The 25,707-nt window shown below is 37.6% G+C and overlaps 1 protein-coding gene across 1 annotated transcript in view; it reads right to left on the bottom strand.

Moving 5' to 3' along the window:
- The window catches only part of LOC149839979 (DExH-box ATP-dependent RNA helicase DExH11-like), an 87,832-nt gene extending 63,517 nt beyond the window's left edge, over window positions 1–24,315 (bottom strand). The window contains exons 1-7 of the mRNA XM_090002954.1: window positions 24,013–24,315; window positions 23,660–23,935; window positions 21,516–21,776; window positions 21,340–21,408; window positions 20,129–20,207; window positions 18,019–18,188; window positions 987–1,094 (exon numbers count right to left, since the gene is read on the bottom strand). Coding sequence (XP_089859080.1) covers window positions 987–1,094; window positions 18,019–18,188; window positions 20,129–20,207; window positions 21,340–21,408; window positions 21,516–21,776; window positions 23,660–23,935; window positions 24,013–24,147 — 1,098 coding nt within the window. The 5' untranslated portion in view covers window positions 24,148–24,315. The remainder of the gene's footprint in view (window positions 1–986; window positions 1,095–18,018; window positions 18,189–20,128; window positions 20,208–21,339; window positions 21,409–21,515; window positions 21,777–23,659; window positions 23,936–24,012) is intronic.
- Between the last annotated feature and the right edge of the window lie 1,392 nt (window positions 24,316–25,707).

The raw sequence follows: 25,707 nt of genomic DNA on the forward strand, positions 1-25,707 counted from the left end.
TTGGATATCCTTTTCTTAATATTGTATTGAGCACTCCATAGTAACGGGTTACTATGATATACACAACTCACCCGCCCAACAAAGAAATTTTGTTAATACAGATATATAACAGGACAATCATAACTCACAAGTACAATATTACAAAGCTGCCAGATGGAATATGTCCTACCCCAAACAATTCCTTAAACTGTGCATAGGTTAAAAATTATAACTTAAAACCATGGGCAGCTTTTTCCTTTTGAGCCACCATTTCCATGCAAAAATGAGGGCTACAGTGAAAAAAGAACTTTAGCTTGAAGTTCGCTGCACTAGCTCCCAAGCCTATCAATATTGATTTAACATGGTATACGGAATCACAGCCATGGAAATGGCACATCATTTGTCACAACATCATAGCCACCAAGGAATGGGTTATCACATGGTAGTACAAAAGTGACAGCCAAGAATTTCAGGGGCAGCTGCAAAGAAGAGATACATGACCTCAACAATGAACCTTGGAAGAGGTCACTGCATGCTGCACCATGAAACAGAATGTTACTAGGATAAAGCATGCAGTCACAAATAGATCAATTCGATGGTTGGAAATTGTTGACTAATATGCCTAAGATAATCAGAATAGGTACCATAAGAATATGCTGCATGCAAGAAATTTTAAACTATTCATAAGCAAAGTAGCAATTAAATTGGCTCGTAACTTGTGACTAAAAAAGATGATAAAGTTTGAATGCCAGAAAATTCAATAACACAAAGAGACTTCATTTACGTGGCAAAATCCAGCTTTTGCATGAAAAATTAAGGACAGGAAACTGGAAAATGTACATGCACAAAGGAAGCGACTACATGAAAAACAAAAAAAAAACATGATTGAAAGATAATAAAGCATTTACAGAATTTTCTTCAGAAGAAGTCCTTACAGAATATTACTAGACATACTTTAACACTTCAAATATGAAGTGAAGAAAAAGGAAGCCGACATGCACAGGTACCTCTTTCTGGAAAGTATCCAGCTCAAAGGGAAATTCCAGGGCCATGTCAGGAACAAGTTCGTAAAAATGATTTGTTATCTCCTGACTTCCTCCAGTAACAGCCCAAACCTTCAGATACAAAGATGTCAGGAAGGGGATCTACATCATGATACACAACAATATATAATATGACCATCATTATGTGAAAATATCTCAAAAGAGATAATGCGCAAAATAAGCACCACCTCCACAAAGGGATATGTAAACAAAGGCACAAGAACACTTAGAACAAATTGTACACAAAGTACAAATAGAGAGCACAAATGCTAAAATATAAAGAATTTTATTGAACAATGGAGAACAATGCTCCAAGCATTGAATTACATTTAAGAGGGGGGTTCACCCCTATTTATAAGAAAGAGGAAACCTTGGAGGGGCTCCCACTAGACGTTGGAGGGGTCCAACGTCTAGTGTTGGACCCCCTCCAAGATGTTGACTAAGTCAACAAAAGGAAAAAGAAAAGAAAAAGGAAAAGGAAAAAGAAAAGAAGAAAAAAGATTTACAAACATATTCACTAATGTGAATATGCGTAAAAAGTAAAAAAAGACAGAAATACCCCTAGGGTTACATGACGAGAAAATAATATATATTTATATATATAACGATAGATACATATACATATATATATACAAAAGAGAGATAATTTAACACCCTCCCTCAAATTTAGGGCGCAATGACCAAGAGTTTGCCGAGAAGAAAGTTGAATCTATGAGAGCAGAGCGCCTTGGTGAAGAAATTTGCCAACTGATATTCTGAGGTCACGTAAGGAAGATCTATAACTTTTTGCAAATATGCTTCTCTAACGTAGTGGCAGTCCATCTCTATATGTTTTGTGCGTTCATGAAACGTGTGATTCTTAGCAACGTAGATTGCACTCTTATTATCACAACATAACTTTGTGGATTCTTGAACCTGAATCTTCATGTCTTGCAGCAGTTGATGAATCCACACAATTTCCATGGTTGTGGAAGTTATGGCTCGATATTTTGCTTCTGTGGATGATAGAGACCCCTTCTGTTGTTTCTTACATCTCCATAAGATCAGGGATTCACCTAAAAAATGCAAAAGCCAGTAGTGGAGTGACGATTATTTGGGTCACCTCCCCAATCACCAATCAGAGTCAGTATATGCAGTTACATTTAACTCAGAAGATGAGAAAAGAAAAACTCCCTTGTTTAAAGTTTCCCTTATGTATCTGACAACACGGATAACGACGCCCATATGAACGGATGAAGGAGCATGTTGTAATTAGCTTGCAGTATGCACGGCATGTGAGATGTCTGGCCTTGTGATGCTAAGATACATTAGAGACCCCACAAGTTGCTGATAGGGGGTGGGATCCTCCAAAGGTATCCCATCATCGATCTTCATTTTTTATCCCACAATTTCAGGGGTCTCACAAATTTTATAGTCAGTAATACTTGATCTATCAAGAATCTCACATGCAAGTTTAGTTTGAGACAAAAAATAGCCTCTATGAGAGTAGGATACCTCGATACCAAGAAAGTAAGTCAGATACCCCAAGTCTGACATTTCAAACCTTTCTTTTAAAGTGGTTTTAATGTTTTTGATGCCCTTTATGTCACTACCTGTTATTAACATATCATCAACATACAACAGTAAAATTACAATTCATGCATCAGACTTTTTGACAAACAGAGCAGTGTCAGTGTAGGATGAAGTAAAACCATCTTGAACCATTACTTCATTAAATCGATCATACCAAGCCTTAGGAGCTTGTTTTAAACCATAAAGCGCTTTTTGCAAACGAAGGGCTTTTCCTTTTGGTACGTCCATACCAGGAGAAGCATCCATGTAAACTTCTTCATTAAGGTCCCCACTTAAAAAAGCATTTTTAACATCCATTTGGTAAATGTTCCGTTTTTTAATAGATGCAATGGTGATCAAACATCTTACAGTGACCATTCGTGCAACAGGAGCAAAGGTTTTTTCGTAATTGATGTCGTATTTTTTACTATATCCTTTTACAAAAAGGCGAGTTTTATATCTTTCAAGAGTGTCATCACTCTTGGTTTTAACTTTAAAAACCCATATGCATCCTATTGATTTTTTTCTTTTGGAAGATATTGAAAGACCCAAATTTTGGCTTTGTTGGGGGCTCTAAGTTCGTTATCCATGGCGTCCCTCCACTCTATCATTTTTTTAGCTTCTTCAAAATTCCTAGGTTCTTGATATGAGTGAATGGCACTAAGACATGCCCTATGTTTTGGAGAAAAGAACTCATAGGATATAAATCTAGAAGGATTTTTTCTAGATCTTTCGATTTTTCAAGAATGGTCGAAAGGTTCACTAGGGTCACTATACTTTTCTATTGCACTTCTAAAGGTACTTTTATCTCTGTGTATAGGTAATTGGTTCAACTATCACTTCTTCAAGTTGGATGGGTGGTGGAATACTTTCACTTATATCTCCATCCTCATGTAATTCATCATCGCTAAAAAAATATTCATTTCTAGATAATAATTCAAACAAAAAGAAGTAATCGGCATTATCTTCATGAGTTTTGTGTTCTTCAAAACCACTCATTTTCTAAAAAGGTTATTTTTCTTGAAACATATAGTTTGTCATTTTTAATATCATAACACCTAAAACCTTTTTGTGTTTTCGAATATCCCAAAAACGCACAAAGAATAGCTTTGGGAGATAGTTTATCTTTCTTGTCGGTGAGGACAAAGCATTTACAACCAAAAATTCTTAGTCTATTGTAATCAGGTTCTTTTTTATACAAAGTTTCAAAGGGAAATATTTGATTCAAATTTTTTGATGAAAGTCGATTTATGAGGTAAACCGATGCAAGAGCTGCTTCGGCCCAAAATCTTTTTGGAATTTTTTGAGAAATGAGTAGGGTCCTTGTAGTTTCTATTATATGTCTATGTTTTTGTTCGGCTAATCCATTTTGTTGAGTTGTTTTGGGGCAAGACCTTTGATGAACAATCCCATAATTTTCAATATAACCTTTGAAATCATTTGAAAGATATTCTCCCTCGGAATCGGTTCTAAAAATTTGTAATTTACTATTGAATTAATTTTGTATCATCATATGAAAAACCTTAAAGGTAGAGAAAACCTCATGTTTATGTTTGAGGAAGTATATCCAACTATATATTGAGAAATCATCAACATAAATAACATAATACGAAAACCCTCCCTTAGACACTACGGGTGCCGGTCCCCATACATCCGAATGCACAATTTCAAAAGGCTTAGTTGAAAACATAGTTCTTTATCCAAAAGGTAAGCTTCTTATTTTACCAAGAATACAATCATTACAATTGAAGTTGTCTTTACATAGAGTTTTAGCAAAATGTAAATAAGAAAGCTTTACAATATTTGGATGCCCAAGGCGTTTATGTCAAACATTTATATCTTTATGTTGGGCAATATTACAAAAAGAGTGTTTTGAAATTTGAAGAAATTTCATATAGTATAGATCTCCCTTCCTGGAGCCTTCCCCAATCAACTTCAAGGACCGGCGATCTTATATCCAACATTTATTTGATGAGAATTTGATATCACACCCATGATCCGATAGTTGAGAGACGGAAAGCAAATTTAAATTTAGTTTTGTGATAAATCTAACTTTAAGAATAAAAAAAACTTGTCTTTCAAAATCTCCAATTCCTTTTATTTCAAGAGAAGCCCAATCCGCGGTAGAAACAAAAGAGGGTGACAAATTTTTTGAGTATTTAAAAAGTGCAAAAACATTTGGAATCTTATGAAAGGATGCACCCGAGTCTAAGAGCCAAAGAGTCTTACCGGGAGGAGAGAAGGTGGTCATGGCGGCTCCGAAAACGGATCCCTTGAGGAGAGGTTAAAGAGCTTTCATTATTTGATTTAGAGACAAAGTAGCATTGTTGGAAGTTGAAAGTCCTTCCTCCTTGTTTGGTTAGAAATTTGTAGACATAGCCATCATCTTTTTCCATTTAGAACAAACCGGCTTAATGTGTCCTGATTCTTTGCAAAAGTGGCATATGATTTTACTATAATCTCTTCTTCCATATTTCCCATCATTTTCTCTTCCTCCTTGATTTTTTTTGAAGTGAGGGGGTTTATATGTTTTGACATTATTCCCCGGTCTTGAGACGGCATAAGCACCCTCATCATCATCCTTAAAGGGAACGGCCAAAACACTTAGATTGGTTTTATTCATCCTCAATCTAGTTTCTTCTCCACTTAGTTTAGTAAGCACATCTTCCAAAGGAGGAGGAGAGAAAGAAGACAAAAGAGAGGACCTAGTTTGTTCGAACTCGAGTCTAAGCCCATTTAAAAAGTTGAAGAAATGATCTAATTGTTTGGCCCTCAATTCAATTGTCTCTCCACTCCATTTAGGTTCTTGGAGAGCAAGTTTATCCCAAATAGTGGATAGCTCAGCAAAATATTCTCTAATGGACATTTTCCCTTGTTGAAGAGTTAAAGCCTTCTTTTGGAGATAATATTTATGGGAGAAATCTCTTTAAGTATACATTCTTTCAAGATACTCTCAAACTTGAAAGGCTTTCTTGAACTTTAATATGTTTGCATTTATTTTCGTTTCAACGGAAGAGAAAACCATGAAAGAATTTTGTAGTTTTTTATCTCTCATTCTTCATGTCTTTTGTTGTATTCTTCAAAAGCTTTTTCGCTCTCTTCACCATCAAGAACCTTTATTTCACCTTTATCAATAATGGCGATCTAGGGTTCGGGTTTGGGTTCGGGTTCGGGAATGGTTCCTTTGACATATCCCCAAAGACCTTTCCCTTTAATGTGAGTCTCCATATTTTCGGCCCAAACATGGTAGTTGGAGCCATTTAATTTAAAACCGAGTGAGAAATGGGACTCTTTTTCACCCATTAGAGAGGGAAGAATGAAATATTTATACGTACCGCAAAAAGACTAAGTCTTACTTGTTGTAAAAACCTTCCAAAATATTGAGGAAAGAGAAGTCCCTACTCCAATCTCCAAGAAGCCAAAGGCACGCTTTTCGAGGCACTTGCAAATACGAAGAATTACACAATCTTCAAACTTCAACCTTGCTCTGATACCATGTGAAAATATCTCAAAAGAGATAATGTGCAAAATAAGCACCACCTCAACAAAGAGATATGTGCACAAAGGCACAATAACACTTAGAACAAATTGTACACAAAGTACAAATAGAGAGCACAAATGCTAAAATATAAAGAATTTTATTGAACAATGGAGAACAATGCTCCAAGCATTGAATTACATTTAAGAGGGGGGTTCACCCCTATTTATAAGAAAAAGGAAACCTTTGAGGGGCTCCCACTAGACGTTGGAGCCCCTCCAACGGTTAGAATTCTAACTGTTACCCCCTCCAAGATGTTGACTAAGTCAACAAAAGGAAAAAGAAAAGAAAAAAGAAGAAAGGAAAAGGAAAAAGAAAAAAAGAAAAAAGATTTACAAACATATTGTGAATATGCGTAAAAAGTAGAAAAAGATAAAAATACCCCTGTATATATTTATATATATAACGATAGATACATATACATATATGTATATGTATCTCTCTCTTTATATATATATATATATATATATATATATATATATATATATATATATATAAACATATGTATACAAAAGAGAGAAACAATTTAACACATTATTATACAGAAGACTGTGTCAGAAAAATGAATTTCCAAATACCAATAAAATTATGCACATTCAATCTGAAAAAAGAAAAGAAATCATATGACCATAAATACCACATAACCAGAGCAGCTGAAATTATAAAACACACCTAAATCCAGAATGCAAATTCTGATAACACAGAGAGGCCAATATACTAATTAAAAGATACAGATGGAACTAATGTAGTATTAAGACTGTATCATAAACTGGATCGGGTTTTCCAGTGTGAGTCGGGTTCTCCAATGTAACTTGTAACTTTATGTCTGGGTATGGATCCAAATATTTGGTCCAACCCAGTTACTGTTTTGTATATGTATATATAAACATAAAGTAGGGCACGACTTCAAGTGTGAAGTCCCCCTTTGTTGCCGCAGCTCTCTCTCTCTCACACGCCTCATTCTCACGTTCCAGCAAGATCGAGTGGGCCATTCTTACATAGTATCAGAGCAGGCTTCTGCACAGTGAATCGACTCCGAAGGGCGTGTCTAGCAAGATCCACACTGCAGGTGTTGTTCCCCAGCGAGATCAACGTCCCAGGTGTTTCTTCTTCCAGGTTCTTCTATCTGCCTTCTTTTTTATTTTCTATTTTTGTCTTCATCCAGCTTTTCCCTTTTTGTTTAGTCATCGCTCCTTTTTGTTTTCTTCCAAACTATCGGTTCAGATCTGATCATAGATATGTTCGATCTGATCGATAGATTTGACCCTGCGTGACTGCTGCCCTCTTTATCTACCTTTTCTTCCTTTTGTTTATCACGTCTGATTTGGATCAGACTGTCGAACCCAAAGGCTATCTGAAATCTGAATCTGCCCAAACGTGGGTTCTGATATCAGATTTGGTATTAAGATGAAAACAACCATCAACTGTTTAGGTTCATATATTGTGCTTTGGTTGTTGCATCTGTTTCATTCAAGTCTGAAATCAAGATCAGATCTAATCCAAAGATTAGATCTGTTTTCTTAGTTGTTGTTGTTTCTTCGTCTGTCACGGTTAGATCTGAAGCGAATCAGATTTTTATTTCTTCCCGATCCAGTTTCACTCCTTTATTCTTGATTTCTGGTCACTCCTTCAAGATCTAAAATACCTATTCCTTTATTCTTTATTCTTGATTTAATCTGGTCTGAATTTATTTCAGATCTAAAGTCATTCCTTAAGTGTTTGTCAGCAGTCAGCTACTTTACAGTTCAGTTTTCATGGATTTTGTTACCGTGCCATCTAGTTTTCTAGGACAACTTATCTCAGACAAACTGAGTAACAGATACTGCCTTTCATTAAGAGCCTCGATCTCTATGGACACCTAGATGGAACGATCTTTGCACCACCGGAATTTATTGTGCAGGAAATTGTGGACGATAAGGGAGAGACTTCTAACAAGTTTATTCGAAATCTTGAATTCACCACTTGGAGAAAACGAGATCAAGTTGTTGTAGCCTACATTACCTCTACTCTTTCGCAAGAGGTTCTTGTAGGTATTCCAGATGAGTGCTCAGCAATGGAGTTGTGGGAACAACTTGCGAAGACCTATTCTCAAATCTCAGAGGCAAGAATTATGCATTTGAAGAGGGAGTTTCAACTCCTAAAGAAAGAAAGCATGACTGTTACAGAGTATATGAACAAGGTGAAGATCATCACAGATCAATTGGCTATGGTGGGCTGTGTGATTTCTGATAAGGATAAAGTTCAACAAGCGCTAAACGGGCTTGGATCAGATTATCATATGTTGGTAACATCTCTCTTGTGTCTTCCTTCACTTCCTAACTTTGAGGATCTTCGGGCAAAATTACTACAATATGAAATTTCCATTAAAGGAGAAGATGTAGGCAACAATTCAGGAAGCCAAGAAGTATTGTTTACAGGGACAAATTCAGGGAGAGGACGTGGCCACTTCCGAGGAGGACATGGACAAATAAGAAATAATCAAGGGGGGCGTGGATTGTTGCCCACGCCTAGCATGCCGTCAGGTAGTTTTTCGGGAAATCACAATTTCAAAAATGTTCCAACTTGCTATTTGTGCAACAAAAAAGGACATATCAAGGCAAATTGTTGGCACAACCCGCAAAACAAAGGGAAAATGAATGTCACAGGATCGTCAAGCAAGGGAAAAGCTAGAGGAACTCAATGGGATGAAGACAATGTCAAGAGTCTTTTAATATCAGCTTTGTCAGGATTGAATTTCAAACAGGGTGATCAGGGAACTTGGTATATTGATTCTGGAGCTGCAGCCCACGTGACAGGTGATATTGGTAAGATTTTGAAACACATCCCTTATCATGAAAATGCAAGTATTAAAACTGGAGATGGAGCTCTCCTCCAATAACTTACACTGGAAACGTGAATATTCCTCTTTCCGATGGTTCCCTAAAATTGTCCAATGTTTTTCATTCCCCTAATATTGTCAAAAATATCATTTCTGTTTTTAAATTGGTTGATGACATTCATTCTTGCGTCGAATTTACTCCTTCTGTATGTGTCAAGGATCCACTCACGAAGAAGACGCTCGTTGAGGGAGAGCGAAAGGGAAATATGTATATCCTCAAAGAGACTTCTTCACTTGTTCGTAGAGCTGGATCAAAATCGTCAATTGGTCAACCATTCAAATTGGATTCATCTAAGGATTGTTTGAGTTTGTCTTCGTACAATAAGTCAAATATTTGGCATTGTCGTTTGGGTCATTGTAATAATTCTTCTCTTGAAAAACTTGTGTCAAGCGGTCTTTTTTCAAGATCAAGTCTGTATAATAAGGTCGATGGTTTTCTTTGTTCTAGTTGTCAGTTGTGTAAGAGTCATGTACTTCCCTTCAATTCAATAAATGAAGGAGCTTCTTTTCCTTTTGAACTTATTCATTCTGATGTTTGGAGACCTGCTCCACAACCCTCTTTGTCTGGCAGTCGCTACTATGTCACATTCATTGATAGTTATTCCATATATACTTGGATTTATTTTATGAAATACAAGTCTGAGATATTAAAATTCTTTCGTTTATTTCATGCTCTTGTTGTCAATCAATTCTCGACAAGTATTCAACAATTCCAGTGTGACGGAGGGGGAGAATATCTATCAAAGGAATTTACTGAATTTCTTCAAAACAACGGGATAAGGCGTAGAATATCTTGCCCACACACACCACAACAAAATGGGGTTGCGGAAAGAAAACATCGTCATATTGTTGAAAGTGCCCTAAGTATGCTGCATGACACTCATATCCCTTTAAGTCTTTGAACAGAAGCTTTCCACTCTGCGGTTTATGTAATAAATCGTTTACCGATGAAAATGTTGAATAATTTGACTCCTTATTTCGTGTTGTTTGGTACCCAACCTCAATACAGTCAACTACGAGTGTTTGGATGTGTATGCTATGTTCACATTGACAGTTCCCAACGTAACAAATTTCAGGATAAAGCTTGTAGATGCAGGTTTGTTGGGTATGCTGAAGAGTATAAAGGATATTGATGCTATGATCCAGACACTCGACGCATTAAAATCTCACGAAACGTTGTCTTTGATGAGAACAATGTTCAGATCTTGAACAAAGAAGCAAGGGTTACTAAGGAGGAAGAAAGTTATCAGTCGTGGCTAGCGAATGAATTATTTGATCAGCTAGAGATGGATAACTCTGCTCCATGTCACACAGTGATAGATGAGTGTGAGCCCATGGAAACCAATGCAGAACCTAGTGGGAACGTGTTGACAGTTGCTCAGGGATCTACTGTGCCTCCCATCGCAGAAGAAACCCTGACATCTGGTACTGCTTGTTAAAATATGTATATATATATATATATATACTATTTCTTTTTTAGTGAAATACCCGATAGGGGTATTCTTGTAAAAACAGCCAATGTATTTTTGTTTTTTACTTTTTCCTTTTTTCCTTTTTTCGTTTTTACTTTTTTCTTTTTTATTTTGTCTTTTTGCAAGACCACAAGGGGCCCCACTCTTGTAGTCGTTGGGGCCCCGACGGTCAGATTTCTGACCGTTGGGGCTCCCAACGTCTACAAGGGAGCCTCCTTGTGGTCCCTTCATAGTGCCTCCCTCCTTTATAAATAGAGGAGGTTTTCTCCTCTTGTAAGCATGGGTTTTACACCCTTCTCTTCATTTCTTCAATAATATCCAACTTATGACTTTAAGTCATTTTCTATATTTGAGAGTTTTGTGTGTGCACATTTGGTGTTTGTGTTCTTGGCTCTAGTGGTCAGTCTTAAAGAGTGACTTTTGCTCTATTGGTGCTTTCGCCTTTTTTCATTATATGGCATCAGAGCTCGGTTGGTGATTGGGCTTTTCTTTGGAATGTGTGCCTCTCAACTTTTGAAGAAATGAAGGACTTTTGGTGCCGATGGAACGTGACTCTAAAGTGGAGCTTTCTTTTAAGCTAAATGGGTCCAACTATCTCACGTGGGCCTCCGCTATGGAAAATCATCTTAGAGGTAAGAAACTTTGGGGTTTTGTTATGGGAACTACTCCTGAACCCTCTCTTGTTCTCACCAAAATTGAAAATGAAGTTGAAAAAGCTTTAGATGGCAATGAGCGCATCAAAGCTATTAATGGTCATCAATCCAAAATTGAGGATTGGAAAAGTAACCATGCCAAAATTTTGGCATGGTTTATGAATAATGTAGACCTTAAAAATTGTGCTAATATTGCCAAATTTAGAAGGGCCAATGAGGCTTGGTTTTTCTTTAAGGGTATGTACACCCAAAAGGATCTTGCTCGACAATTTTTTTGTCAAGAAAAAATCCGTTCCACCAAACAAATGGATATGAGTGTCCGGGACTATTTTAGTTCTCTAACTCCTCTTTGGGATGAACTTGCTCTTCTTGAGCCTAAGTGGGTGGCTCCGGAAGATATTGAATTAAGAAGGGAACAAATTGAAAAGGAACATTTTTTTCAATTTCTTCATGGTCTTCGCCCGGAATTTGAACAAGTAAGGGCATCTCTTCTCCATAGAAGCAAAGCCCTACCTATTGAAGATGCACTTGCCGAGATATGTCAAGAAGAAACTCGACTTGGCTTGAGCATTAAGAGTGATGAAGTTTTGGCCATTACTAGGCCCGGATCGAATGTTAAAGCATATAGACCTCCCCATTTTAACAAAAATAGTAATGGGCCTAGAAAGGGAATAATATGTCATTATTGTAATGAACCGGGACACATTAGACCGGTTTGTCCAAAACTCAAAGGGAAGGTTGCCGCGGTTGGAGAAAATTCTCCAAAGAAGGAAGAAAGTACCAAAGAAGGAGATATCAAAGAAACTCTAAATCACATCTCTGAAGTTCTCCAACATATTCTCAAGACTTCTCCTTCAACATCCGGTGCCGCCATCGCCTACTCTTCATCACCTCCAGGTATGTGGATACTAGACTCCGGTGCTTCTTTTCATATGATATCTCATAAAAACTCTCTTTCAAATGTTTTTTCCGAACCCATATCCTCTTGTGTTTCAACGGCCGATGGCACATCATTAAAAATTGAAAGTATTGGAACACTTGATTTTAAAAACTTTTTCGTTCCTAAAGTAAGAATCGTTCCTAAGATTAATTTAAACCTTTTTTCCATTTCTCAAATCACCGATCATGGATGTCAAATCTCTTTCTCACCTAAAGATTGCACCGTGCAGGATCTCCAGTCAGGGAAGCTGATTGGGCAAGTCCATAGAAGGGGTGACCTCTACTTTATGGATTTTTTGACTCTTCCATCTAAGTCATCTTGCAATCTTGTTAAAGACAAAAGTATTGGAATATGGCATGAGAGACTTGGCCATCCAAATTTTGTAAAAATGTCTCTTTTTTCGTTTTTGAACAATACTTGTAAAGACAATTACATGACTTGTACAGATTGCATTTTTGGGAAATCTAAAGCTACTACATTTCCTCAGAGAAGTTACTTTACCACTCGGCCATTTGAACTTATTCATTCCGATGTGTGAGGACCTTCCCCTATTTTGTCTAAAGGAGGTTTTTCGTATTACGTGGTCTTTATAGATGACTTCACTCGATTTACGTGGATTTACTTTCTAAGTCGCAAATCCGAAGTTTTCTCCTTCTTTAAAGAATTTCATGCAATGGTCAAAAATCAATTTTTGGGAAATCTATCTATTCTTAGGTCCGATTCGGGAGGCGAATATATGTCCAGTGATTTTCAAAACTATTTAAAAGAAAATGGAATTTGTCACCAACGTTCTTGCCCCAACACTCCGCAACAAAATGATCTTGCGAAAAGAAAGCATATACACATAATAGAAACTATAAGAACGTTATTAATTTCAAGAAATATTCCAAAATCTTTTTGGGCCGAAGCAGTTTTAACTTTTAACCTCTACATATCTTATCAATAGAACTCCTTCATCCTCTTTGAAAAATCTTCCTCCATTTGAAAAACTTTACAATATGTCTCCCGATTATAAAAAACTAAGAATTTTTGGATGTAAATGTTTTGTTCTAACTCATAAAAATGATCAACTTTCTCCTAGGGCTATTGAATGTATCTTTTTGGGTGGCGAAAAACAAAAAGGTTATCGATGTTTTGACATACTTAAGAACAAACTTTATATCTCTAAAGATGTCACATTCCTTGAAGAGGAAAATGGTTTTTCGCACCAACCAAATGAAAATATTGATTATTCCTTTCTATTTGACTTGTTGCCTCAAGAAAACATCATAGATGATCATATTGATCCTAGTGAATCCCTTAGCGAAGATCATTTTGAACATCCAAGTGATGATCAAAATTTAGAAGAAAATGTTTCAAGACAAATTCAAGTCTACTCTAGAAGGAATGAAAGAAATCCTCCTTGTGCCCTTGAAAAAATTTCCCAAAATGAGTCAATCGAAGAGACCTCTCAAAGAAGATTAAATCGGATTTCCAAAATACCAAATAGATTTGTTTCGTATGATTCCTTTTCTCCTAACTTTCGAGCATGCCTACTTGCTCTTCACTCCTTTCATGAACCATCTCATTACAATGATGCTAAGCAATATGCTCATTGGAATGATGCTATGGAACTTGAACTTAATGCTCTTAAAATGGCACAAACTTGGGAAATCATTGATCCTCCCAATGGCAAGAAACCCATTGGATGTAGATGGGTTTTTAAAGTAAAAACTAAGAGTGATGGTTCATTGAAAAGATATAAGGCTAGGTTGGTTGCCAAGGGATATGCCCAAGAGTATGGGGTAGATTATGATGAAACGTTTGCCCCGGTTGCTCGAATGACTAGTGTTCGAGCTCTTATTGCTATAGCCTCAGTTAAAAAATGGCCTATCTTTCAACTTGATGTCAAAAATGTTTTTTTAAATGGTAATTTAAATGAAGAAGTTTATATGAAACCGCCTCCAGGTATGAACTTAAATGGAAAAATTTTGAAATTAAAAAAGGTTTTATATGGACTTAAGCAAGCTCTTAAAGCTTGGTATGATAGGTTTAGTAACGTATTAATCAATTTAGGTTTTTCTTCTTGCTATACTGACACTGCTCTTTTTGTTAAAAGGACAGGTGACTTCTACTATATGTTGATGATATGATCATTACTGGAAATGACAAAAAGGGAGTAAATGATGTGAAGTCTATGTTAAAAGAAACTTTTGACATGTCTGACCTTGGTTATTTGAGATACTTTTTAGGGATTGAAGTGGCTTATTCCCCGCGTGGGTACATCCTATCTCAAATGAAATTGGCTGCAGAAATTTGTACCAAATCAGGAATATCTGATGAAAAGAAAGTTGAGACTCCCGAAGTTATTAATGCAAAACTGAGACTTGAAGATGGTGTTCTTCTTGAGGATCCAACCCCCTACCGTCAATTAATCGGATCTCTCACCTATCTATCCATCACACGTCCAGACATAGCTCATGCGGTTCATGCAGCAAGCCAGTTTCAGCATGCACCTACTTCGGTTCACATGGCAGCCGTAATAAGGATTGTGCGTTATATCAAAAATACTATATCCAAGGGACTCTTTTTATCCTCTTCCTCATCTCTTGACTTAACTGCTTTTACTGATGCTGACTGGGGAGGAAATCCCAATGATCGAATCTCAATAACGGGTCTTTGTATTTTTTTAGGTAAATCCCTCATTTCGTGGAGATGCAAGAAGCAGCAGAAGGTTTCACTGTCATCCACTGAAGCTGAGTATCGAGTCATGGCAATGGCAACTATGAAAATTGTATGGCTCAGAAGTCTCCTTGCTGACATGGGCGTTCCCATTTCCACTCCCACCAAGCTCTGTTGTGATAACAAAAGTGCGATATACATTGCCAGCAATCACATTTTTCATGAGCAGACCAAGCATATCGAAATGGATTGCCATTATGTTCGAGACGAATACCTCAGAGGGACTATCTCATTACCATATGTTACTTCAGAGTATCAACTAGCTGACTTCTTCACCAAGGCGCTCCCAACTCCACGTTTTATGTTTCTCCTTAGCAAACTTTCGGTCTTCTCTCCGTAAAGTTTGAGGGGGTGTGTTAAAATATGTATATATATATACATATACTTATATATATATATATATATATACATCCGTATATATATGTATATATATACATATATGTATATATATACTATTTCTTTTTTAGTGAAATACCCGATAGGGGTATTTTTGTAAAAACAACCAATGTATTTTTGTTTTTTACTTTTTCCTTTTTTCCTTTTTACTTTTTTCTTTTTTATTTTGTCTTTTTGCAAGACCACAAGGGGCCCCACTCTTGTAGTCGTTGGGGCCCCAACGGTCAGATTTCTGACCGTTGGGGCTCCCAACGTCTACAAGGGAGCCCCCTTGTGGTCCCTTCATAGTGCCTCACTCCTCTATAAATAGAGGAGGTTTTCTCCTCTTGTAAGCATGGGTTTTACACCCTTCTCTTCCTTTCTTCAATAATATCCAACTTATGACTTTAAGTCATTTTCTATATTTGAGAGTTTTGTGTGTGCACATTTGGTGTTTGTGTTCGTGGCTCTAGTGGTCACTCTTAAAGAGTGACTTTTGCTCTATTGGTGCTTCCGCCTTTTTTCATTACACTGCTCGTCCAGATGACAGAAGATTCAAAGGGGCAGTGTATGTCAGGAGAAGGGACACACCCCACATAACTGAGCATGTCAGACGTTCGGAAAGGATCAGACACCCTATTGAAAGATGGGTAAGCTATGAGAATTTTTCCACATAAATGCAGTTATTCGTTGCACAGGTTGAAAAACAAGAAGAACCCATCGATTTCTCCCAAGCCTCCTTGTCATCAAAATGGGCAGATGCTATGAATGAAGAAATGGGAGCCTTGCATGAATGTAGGACTTGGGAAATAGTTCCTAGGCCTCCGGATAAGAATGTTGTAGGGTCTAAGTGGGTATATAAAATTAAGTACAAACCTGACGGATCCATTGAAAGATATAAGGCAAGACTAGTCGCTAAAGGCTTCACACAAGCATATGGAGAAGACTATGACGAGACCTTTAGTCCAGTTGTAAAAATGGGAATCATTCGACTTGTGTTATCCTTGGCGGTTCAGCATGGATGGTCTCTAAGTCAACTTGATGTTAAAAATGCATTCTTACATGGCGATCTGAAGGAGGAAGTTTATATGGAGCAGCCTCTTGGTTATGCAGAAAACAATCCTGAGACACATGTTTGCAGGTTGCGACGAGCTATTTATGGACTAAAACAAGCATCTCGGTCATAGTTTGACAGTTTCTCTATTGAAGTACAACGATATGGATTTGTCTGTTCTCAACTTGATCATTCATTGTTCATTTTTCGAGAACATCAGGTCAACACCTTACTTCTCATATATGTAGATGACATTATTATTACAGGAAGTTCTTGCAAGCATATAGAGGCTACAAAGATCATATTGAATCAGAAGTTCAAGATGAAGGACATGGGTGTCCTACGATATTTCTTGGGGGTTGAAGTGGATCGACAAAATACTAGCCTCTTGTTGACCCAACACAAGTACGCTCTGGATCTTCTGGAGAAGTCAGGAATGAAGAACTGCAAGCCATTGAATACTCCTAGCGTGTTAAACCATAAACTCAGTGCTCAAGATGGGGAGATCTATGGGGACCCGAAATATTATCGTCGCTTAGTTGGGATGCTTCAATATCTTACTTTTACGAGGTCGGATATTGTATATGCAGTGAATCAAGTCTCTCAGTTCATGCACGATCCACGTACAGAACACATGAATGCAGTTAAAAGAATTCTTCGGTACTTGAAGGGTACTCTTGGAGATGGGCTTGTTTATCGTCAATCAAAGGCAAAAGGAGAACATAGACCACTAGAAGTGTATGCAGATGCAGATTGGGCAGGAGATCCAGACGATAGAAAGTCAGTCTCTGGGTATTGTGTGTATGTTAATGAAAACTTAATAGCATGGAGTAGTCGGAAGCAACGTGCTGTTGCGCGTTCAAGTACAGAAGCTGAGTACCGATCCATGGCCTCTGCCACTGCCGAAGTTACATGGTTAAGACATTTATTAACAGAGATAGGAGAAAAAGTGAAGGTTGTGAATCTGTTTTGCAATAATCAAAGTGCCATTCAAATTGCTTTCAATCCTATCCACCATGGTCGAACGAAACACATAGAGATCGCTCAACATTTTGTCCGACAGAAGGTAGAGGACAAAGAAGTTATTCCAGTCTATGTACCAACAGAAGATCAAGTTGATGATCTACTTACCAAAGGACTTACGAGTGCGCGGTTTTGGTATCTTTAAGGCAAGTTGTCCATGGTACAGGACCATGCACAACTTGAGGGAGGGTATTAAGACTGTATCATAAACTGGATCGGGTTTTCCAGTGTGGGTCGAGTTCTCCAATGTAACTTGTAACTTTATGTCTGGGTATGGATCCAAATATTTGGTCCAACCCAGTTACTGTTTTGTATATGTATATATAAACATAAAGTAGGGCACGACTTCAAGTGTGAAGTCCTCCTTTGCTGCCGCAGCTCTCTCTCTCTCACGCCTCATTCTCACATTCCAGCAAGATCGAGTGGGCCATTCTTACATGTAGCACCTGAAAAAGACACGGACATAAATTTCAAAAAAAAAAAAGAAAAAGACATAAACCTAATCCCAGTATTCAAGACTATGCTCTGTCACAAGCCACCAAGATAATGATCTTAAACATAACATTTATTAATGGCCGAATATCATGCACATGGAAAGCATGCATTGGAGAAAAATATAAAAGTTGTCATACAATATTTCATCATTAATCAGGAAAAGCATGATCTTAAACAAGATGTTAAATAGCATAAGTGAATCAAATTTATTAAGCACGAAGATAATGCACTCTCCCCACCAGAAATCCTTACATTTGAACTACGAATGTTGGGCAAATCATGTATTTATTCTTTACCTCCTTCTCTTGTTGCCCAACAGCAGCTTCACCTTCTATGTTCTGATATGTATCTTCATGTTCTTCATACAGTATGGCATCTAAAACCATGGACTCAGCAGCTGCACTTCCAACATTTTCCTTTTCAATTTCTGCTTCTGAAATAACAGACTCTATTTCTAAGGAATTTTCTGCACAGAAAGAACACCATTAGTGGTGTAGTACCATATACCATGGTGTTTTAAGTATATCTTAAAAAACTAATCTTATTTATCAGATGGCTAATATAGCTTGAACCTGGCAAAAATGTTAATTCTTGCCAAATCTTAAGCAAAAAATAAAGGTTAGAGACGAGTAAAATAGTTCCAACTAAAAAAAGCAGTAACCTCGATGAGGTATTTCCTCCAACAACAAAACAGTCTTAAGAGTTGAATTGAGCTGATAGATAAGAATACAAGGCCTTTTTGTTGGCTAAATGAGCCTTGGTTTTCTTACTGATTATACACTTTGTTAGCTTTTAATGTTCCCCTCCTTTTTTTTTGCTAGACATTTATTGAAAGACCTCATTAAGTTCACAAGATACTGACCCCTACACTTATTGTCTGCCCCATTGCCTGTATGAGCAAACATGATCTTAGGAATTCACCAGAGTTTGCACTTTGAAAAACGGCAGGTACATAGCTTATAAATTGTATATATTTAACAATTAAACATCAGAGAGCAGCAATAGATCTAGTGCTATGTCACATGGATATGGATGCAGGAACAGGATACAATGCAGATACACTTGGTACGATTCGATCATTTTCAAGAATTAGGACACATGGACATGGCTGTACACATATATAGATGTATCTGTGTGCATGTGTAACATAACAATTCTAAATCACTATAATTAGGAACATCAATTAATGAAACTAAGTTGAAATTAAAATGTAATGTAATTGATGACAAATTTTAAAAGAAAAAAGAACTCAAGTGAATATGAAATAAGTAAATAAGATCATAAAAAGAATAGATAAAGTTAATGACACAATGTTGACTGTGCATGAAACTGGTGTGATTGTGTCCGAGTGTTGTGTCCTACCAACACAGGATACGCATGCTAAGTGAAGTGTCCATGTGACATAGCTCTAGTGATAGGTTAGGTTGCTTCGTGAAAATAAATCAAAGGACATGAGTGCAGATATGCACAAATGGAGCAGGTTTGCATGATATTGTTGGAGTATGTGACTTGTCAGCCAAATAAACATGATCCAACAACAAAAAGACCAAATATATATAAGCCAAAGAGCTAAATGCATGATTCAACCTCCATAAGGAAAAAGTAACCATCAGAAAGGATAAAATAAATAAAAATATAACTAAGCCAATGGAGACATCTACTCTAAACACTTGTATGAAAAAGAACATTTATTTCTGACATATTTTATCACTTCTATTCATACTCCACTACAAATCAACCATAAGCATTCCGGCCATTGAATTCCAATGTGTGTCAATAATTTAATGCAACTGGATTTGTTCTGCTCACCGAACGTATTCACATAATTTCAGTGTTAGAAAACAAAATCTTATGCTAAATAGTGCACAAAAGTGCATCTTCTATTCCTACCGCTGTTGCAGACACGAACATTGTCCATCAAAATGGATTAAGTTTCTACCTCAAGGGATTCACAGTGTCACCCAACCTTAAATTTTCTGACCGTCTTTTGACCACAAATTCGTGATGATATTTAAAACTGTTATATTGCAAATCACCAACCATAATGATTGTTCACACATTCTTCCAAAGCAAAACCATGCCAAAACTCACAAGTAGGCCCACAAATACTGTAAATTACCATGTTAACATAGAACAATCCCAAAGTGTTATGAGTAGCTTTCAATAGATACACATGATAATGTTAACATCATCCCTTTCTTATGCTCGCTATTGATGATGGCCAACAGTGATTGTAAGTAGTCACAGCTTCTCAACATATTATTTCTCAAAAATGCACGATGAATATAGACATTGAAACATAGAACTCTGTTAAAAAAAATCCCAAACAAACAGAAAGATTCTTACAATTGCATGCAGCCAGAAAAGTAACTACGATAATCTTTTGGTCTAATTATCCAAACTCACCATCACTGTTTTCTTGCTCAACTACTTCTTGTTCCAATGCCTTTTTGAATAAACTCTCAAAGTGCAAAGATAAGCTTGTCTGCAAGAAATTAAACCAGTAAAAACAATAATAACAAAGAAAAAAGATTCACAATATGATCTTGGAAGTATCAAACTTATTGTGGAAAAAAGATAATAAATACGCACTCAGAATATTAAAAAAGTAGATACCCCGAGATGTCACAAATATGCAACTAGTCATGGAGTATACACAAGTTATGAAGTGTAAAGAGCTTATATCTTCTAGATGAAAAAAAGAAGAAAATGTGAACCCATTCTGATCCTTAAGTTCAGGTGATGGTGTCAATTCATGAGGAACTGAAAGCAGCTGTCTCAACAAAGTAGCATATTGAAGATGCTAATATTGTGCAGAGAATTCTTCTCAGTGTCATGCAATGCTTGTACAGTTGTACTGCATTTACTCTAAAGTGCTTAGTCACTTTGCATATCCGACATCCTTATAAACTGATAGGATAATTTGTTTTCAACTTTATATCTTACCATGTTCCAAGTTCATGAACATCAGATTGGGCCTTTTCAAGTTTCACTGGAACTTAGATGTTCTATAATAACAAATCAAGCTTGGAACAGTCAGATATAAAGTAACCATCTTACAGACAGAATGGTTCAAACTGATATATAAGAGGATGAATAACAAACTGATAAATCTTAGTAAGTACATCCATTTGGAAAAGGTCTAACACTTTCTACCAGTAAATGTCATGAACACAAGGTCTACTTTCTCTCCCATTTCAAGAGCCTTTATATGCTATCCAGATATATTTGAAACTGAAATTTGAATACAAATGTCAAGTATAAAACATGAAAAGTGGGAAATAACAATCACTCTATGTCACTTTTATTTCACATAGATGTACTAAATGCATCATAAATAAATGTTGAAAAAGGTGAAAATTGATCTTTTTATGTACTAAATAAATATGAACGTCTCGACTTGGATTGGAATTGTGAACTGAAATTTAAATACAAATGTCAAGTACAAAACATGAAAAGTGGGAAATAGCAGTTACTCTGTCACTTTCATTGCAAATAAATGTACTAAATACATCATAAACAAATAAAAAAAAAACAATTGACCAGCCAAAATGACATGCAAAGATACCATTTGCCCACTATTTACTAGAGCAGTGGGAGTTAAACAAATGACTAACCGTTTTCTCAACCAAGGGCTTCTGTAACACATTGTGTTCATTGACAATGTTCCATGAATACACATGAGCCTTCCAAACAGAAAAAGTTTATCAACCATATTAGCAGAAAATAAATAGCAAAATGGGTGTCATAGAATTCATAAGTAAAAGACAGGAAGATTTATAATCCTGGATACCTTCAGAGGACCAAGATCCAGGCTTTGTTTGAAGCTTGGAGGAACAGCCTGAGCAGCTCCACCATCTAGTACTTCACGTACCCACTCGCCGTTCAAAGCACCCTCAGGAAGAATCCTATCCGACGAGTGGGATTGTTCCAAACCTCCAGGGCGAAAAGGGTGATTGCTGCTGCTACCTCTAACAAAATCCTTTGCAGGGCCAGGCATTCGAGGAACAGAAAAAAAATCATCTGCACCACTGATCAACTCCATCATCTCAATCTATACAACAGGAGTACCAATTTGACAATGAAAGGATGTGAAGATCTCAAAAAGATAAACAAATTTTGATGATGAGAAGTAGAGGAATATCAAACACCATAACACTTCCAGCTATAAATCCAGAAATGCTTGTGTCTAATTGGGCAGTATTGGTGCACCCACCAACCTAACAGCCAGGATAAGTTGGGATATCAAATTACGGAGAACATTGTGATATCCAAACATCTATCAGTTTTCTGGACAGCTAGATGAGGATGCCTGGATGCACCTTCTTGTCCAGAAAACTGGTACAAGTTAAGATAACACATTCTCCTCTATAATTCAATGTCCTGCCCTATCCCAGCTTTCGGGCTTTCTCACGTCCTAAATGCATAAAAGCAGCTGGAATAAATGATTCCCCCATAACCCAGAATTGCAATTCCAATTGCCGAGGAAGTATGACGCCCATTTTCAGAACCCACATTTCCTATATAAAGGAAATCACAACTCCAGGAAAATATATATGCTATTCAAAAGGGAAAAAAAAGGAGTCCGGAAGACTTTAAAAATATCTGTACTCCATTAATATCTTCTTTCTTAGAGCAAAATTTTTCAAGATAAGGGAGTTTTGGTCATTTCAGTAAGGACAAGACGAACCGAGGCAGATGGGTTTCTTCCTGTGCAGTTTTACTTCTTCCTTTGAATTGTCCATTACCGACCTTATGACAAAAATAAAGTATCTGACATATGATACTAAATTTTTGCCTTACAATAAATGTTTAAGCAGCTTAGTTAATTTTTATTCAAATTCTGTAGCAGCAAGCTTTATCGAATATGCCCCAATCGATTGTATAAATTTCTTTTGGTGATTCCATGGATGATTATATAGAAAGTAAAACTTATTGGACACTGCCATTCTTGTCTATCTGCACAATGATCCTTCCCGTTTGTGCTTATTTTCATGGTATTTCTTTAAAATAATGTGACTTGGATTTGTCGAATCCAACATGAAGATTATGATCTCCTGACTCCCGTAATTTCCCTCGCTTCCCGCTACTGCTCCAAACAAATCCTACTTTACTTCCCAAACGATTCCAAGCATTGCTTCCTTTCTGGCTTGCCCCTTCTCCATCCCTCCTAAATTTTGAACCTACTGCTTCTCAAACCTGCTTCATGCATCGCTTCCCACATGTCTTCCTACTCTAGCGATAATGAGCGATGGGGTTAATCCAAAGATCAGGATAGTAATTTTCATTTCCCCTTGAGGCCATACAGTGCCTATATATGTTTAAATAGAGAATCTTACTGATTACAAATGGTTATCATCAGAATACCGATGCATTATGTAGAGTATACCATGCAATAATAACTTACCACAACGAATCATATCGTACGGCCTAATTGTATGTCAATGCAACTCGAACGTTATTTCCTACGTCATAGGAGTTAGGACCTCGTCATATTTAACATAGAGCCACGGCTGCGATTCACTCCCTGTATAATTCACGTACATTATACTAAAAAAATATTATCTAGGAAAACAACAACGTTCTTCTGGTAGCCATAAAGGATCACTCATACCTTCGGTAAACACGTGTTTGGTTGCATTTCATGTGATTTGGAATCGCGTGATTTGGAGTCATGTGATTTCAAATCACATATTCCACCTTGTGATTTGAAATCACATGAGATTCACTCCAAAATCTGATTTCAAATCACATTTCCGTTTCTAATTTTCATTTTCTGATGTTTGGTTAGCTGTGCAAATGAGATTTGCATGGGATTCTGAATCTCATAAATCCGTCCAAGTGCGGATTTCCACATAATTCACATACAATGTACCGAAAATTACTATCTAGGAAAACAACAACATTCTTCTAGTAGCCAAAAAGGATCATTCCTACCTCCACCGAGTCAGGAATCCATAAATCCGCCGACTGCGGGTCTTCCACGGCGTTCTTCTGTTTCGGCCGCCTGAAAGGCGCTTCCCAGGAAGGAACGACGACCGTTCGCGGCATCGAGGGGTCGAGCTGGACTCTCGTCCTATCGAACCAGTCGAAATCCCACTGGCGACCGCAAGCGGCCGGGGAGAATTCGTCGTCGTCCAGCCGCGGAAGCAGATACTTCTCCTCAATCTCATTCCTGATCGTTTCGATCGTTTCCGGCTCCGATGCCGACGGCTGCGGAAACAACGACACAAACTGAAACAAATGAAGAAAGGGAAGGGCGAAAGGGAGCAAGGGAAACGAGTACCGACGAGAATGAGGTCGGGGAGAGAGGACAGGGCAGTGGGACGGTCCACGGGAGGGAGGGGCTCAAGCCGGAGGTGGCCGCTGTAGCCGGTGAAGCCGACTCGGAATGCGACCTTGCTCGATGCGACGATGCAGTCCATGGCCGGCGGAAAATCCTAATCGGACGATTCTCCTTGACTCATCGTCGTCCCTCTGAGATCCGTTGGCTTGCGTTTGCGTTCGTTTGCAGGAACAGTGGCGGGAACAGGGAGGGTTCTCGAAGAAGATAGAAGCGAGAAGCACGCTTCTTAGCTCTCACGCTTGCGAGATTGGGGTTTACAGCGTGCAGCGCAACATGGCGGCGATAGTGCTTGGAAAATGGGTTGGTGTAGTGGGATGGGGCTAGACCGTTCGACGGGCAGTCTAGGTTCAAATCCCATGGGTCCTGCGTAAGCCAAAGCTTGGCAATACTCTGGGGTTGAAGGGTAAGCACTAGAAGTTTTAGGCTGACATCGACATAGACAGTAAGTACGGCAGAATGAGCCAGTTCCGATAGGGGTGTCAATGAGTTGGGTTTAGTTTAGACCGAAGTGGATTTAGACTTGGACTAGATTTTTTGGTATGGTATCGGGTTCGGACTCTGGTTTAAGAATCTATTATAAGAGAAACCATACTCAAACCCAATAAAAACCATACATGAATCAGACCCAGACCATACCGGGTAAAATAATATTTTTTATTATTTTTATATTAAAATATTGCAAGTCTTAATCTGAACTCGGGTTGATCTCAGGTCCGGTATAAAATTTCACAAACTTTTTCGAGGTTCGTGTCTTAATCGGACCTTCAAGTCCGGACCCAACTCTTAATCGAGTTTTCTTATTTGTCACCATACCCGGACCCTATAGGTTGTGGTTCAGGTTGGGTTCGGTAAAACGAGTCTCGTTGACACCCCTAAGTGTAGATAGGTCTCTACCTGGAGCGGTTTCTCTAAGTAAAAAAAAAATGGATATTGCTAGGAAGAGGAAGATGTGGTTGGAAGTTGTAAGAACTAGGGTTGGACCTCACAAGATAACGAGCCCACAAAGGCTCGACAAGCCCGAATGATATGCCTGACCACTGGAAGCCCCACACGATATCATCAAGGGGGACAACCCGACACTATAACGGTCATGCAGCCATTCTAGTGTCTGCGAACAGCCTAAAGCGCCGATACCTGATGGTGTGTTTGATGGTAAGATGCCACAAGAATCAAACATTAGATGCTGCGAATGTGAAACTGTGAAAATGAGTTTTATTGTCCTTTTGGTGTTTTTTTTAGCAATTTTGATGACATAAATGTGTTTGGTATGGTCGATTTATGAGAAATTCACACCTAATTCATGTGTTTTTTATTAAAAAATGATATTCAGACCCTCGGAATTTTACAAAGATTTTGGACCATTGATTTTTCAAACCTTATAAAAAACCACCCATGTGTGGTCGGAATCGAACACTTCAAGAGCTGACCCCTATAAAATCAAGTAAGTAGATCACATTTGTACGGTCAAAATTTAAAAAAGGAAATGAAAAAAAACTGAAAAACTCATTTAGCACATATCATTTTGCACCTATCCAGCTAAACGATACATATTAAATGAGTTTTTTAGGGTTTTCTCATTATGTTTTTAAATTCTGATCATACATATGTGATATATGTACTTGATTTTATAGGGATCATA

This window comes from Nuphar pumila, chromosome 4, assembly GCF_984573655.1.
Source record: "Nuphar pumila chromosome 4, dmNupPumi1.hap1.1, whole genome shotgun sequence".
Classification (NCBI taxonomy): Eukaryota; Viridiplantae; Streptophyta; class Magnoliopsida; order Nymphaeales; family Nymphaeaceae; genus Nuphar; species Nuphar pumila.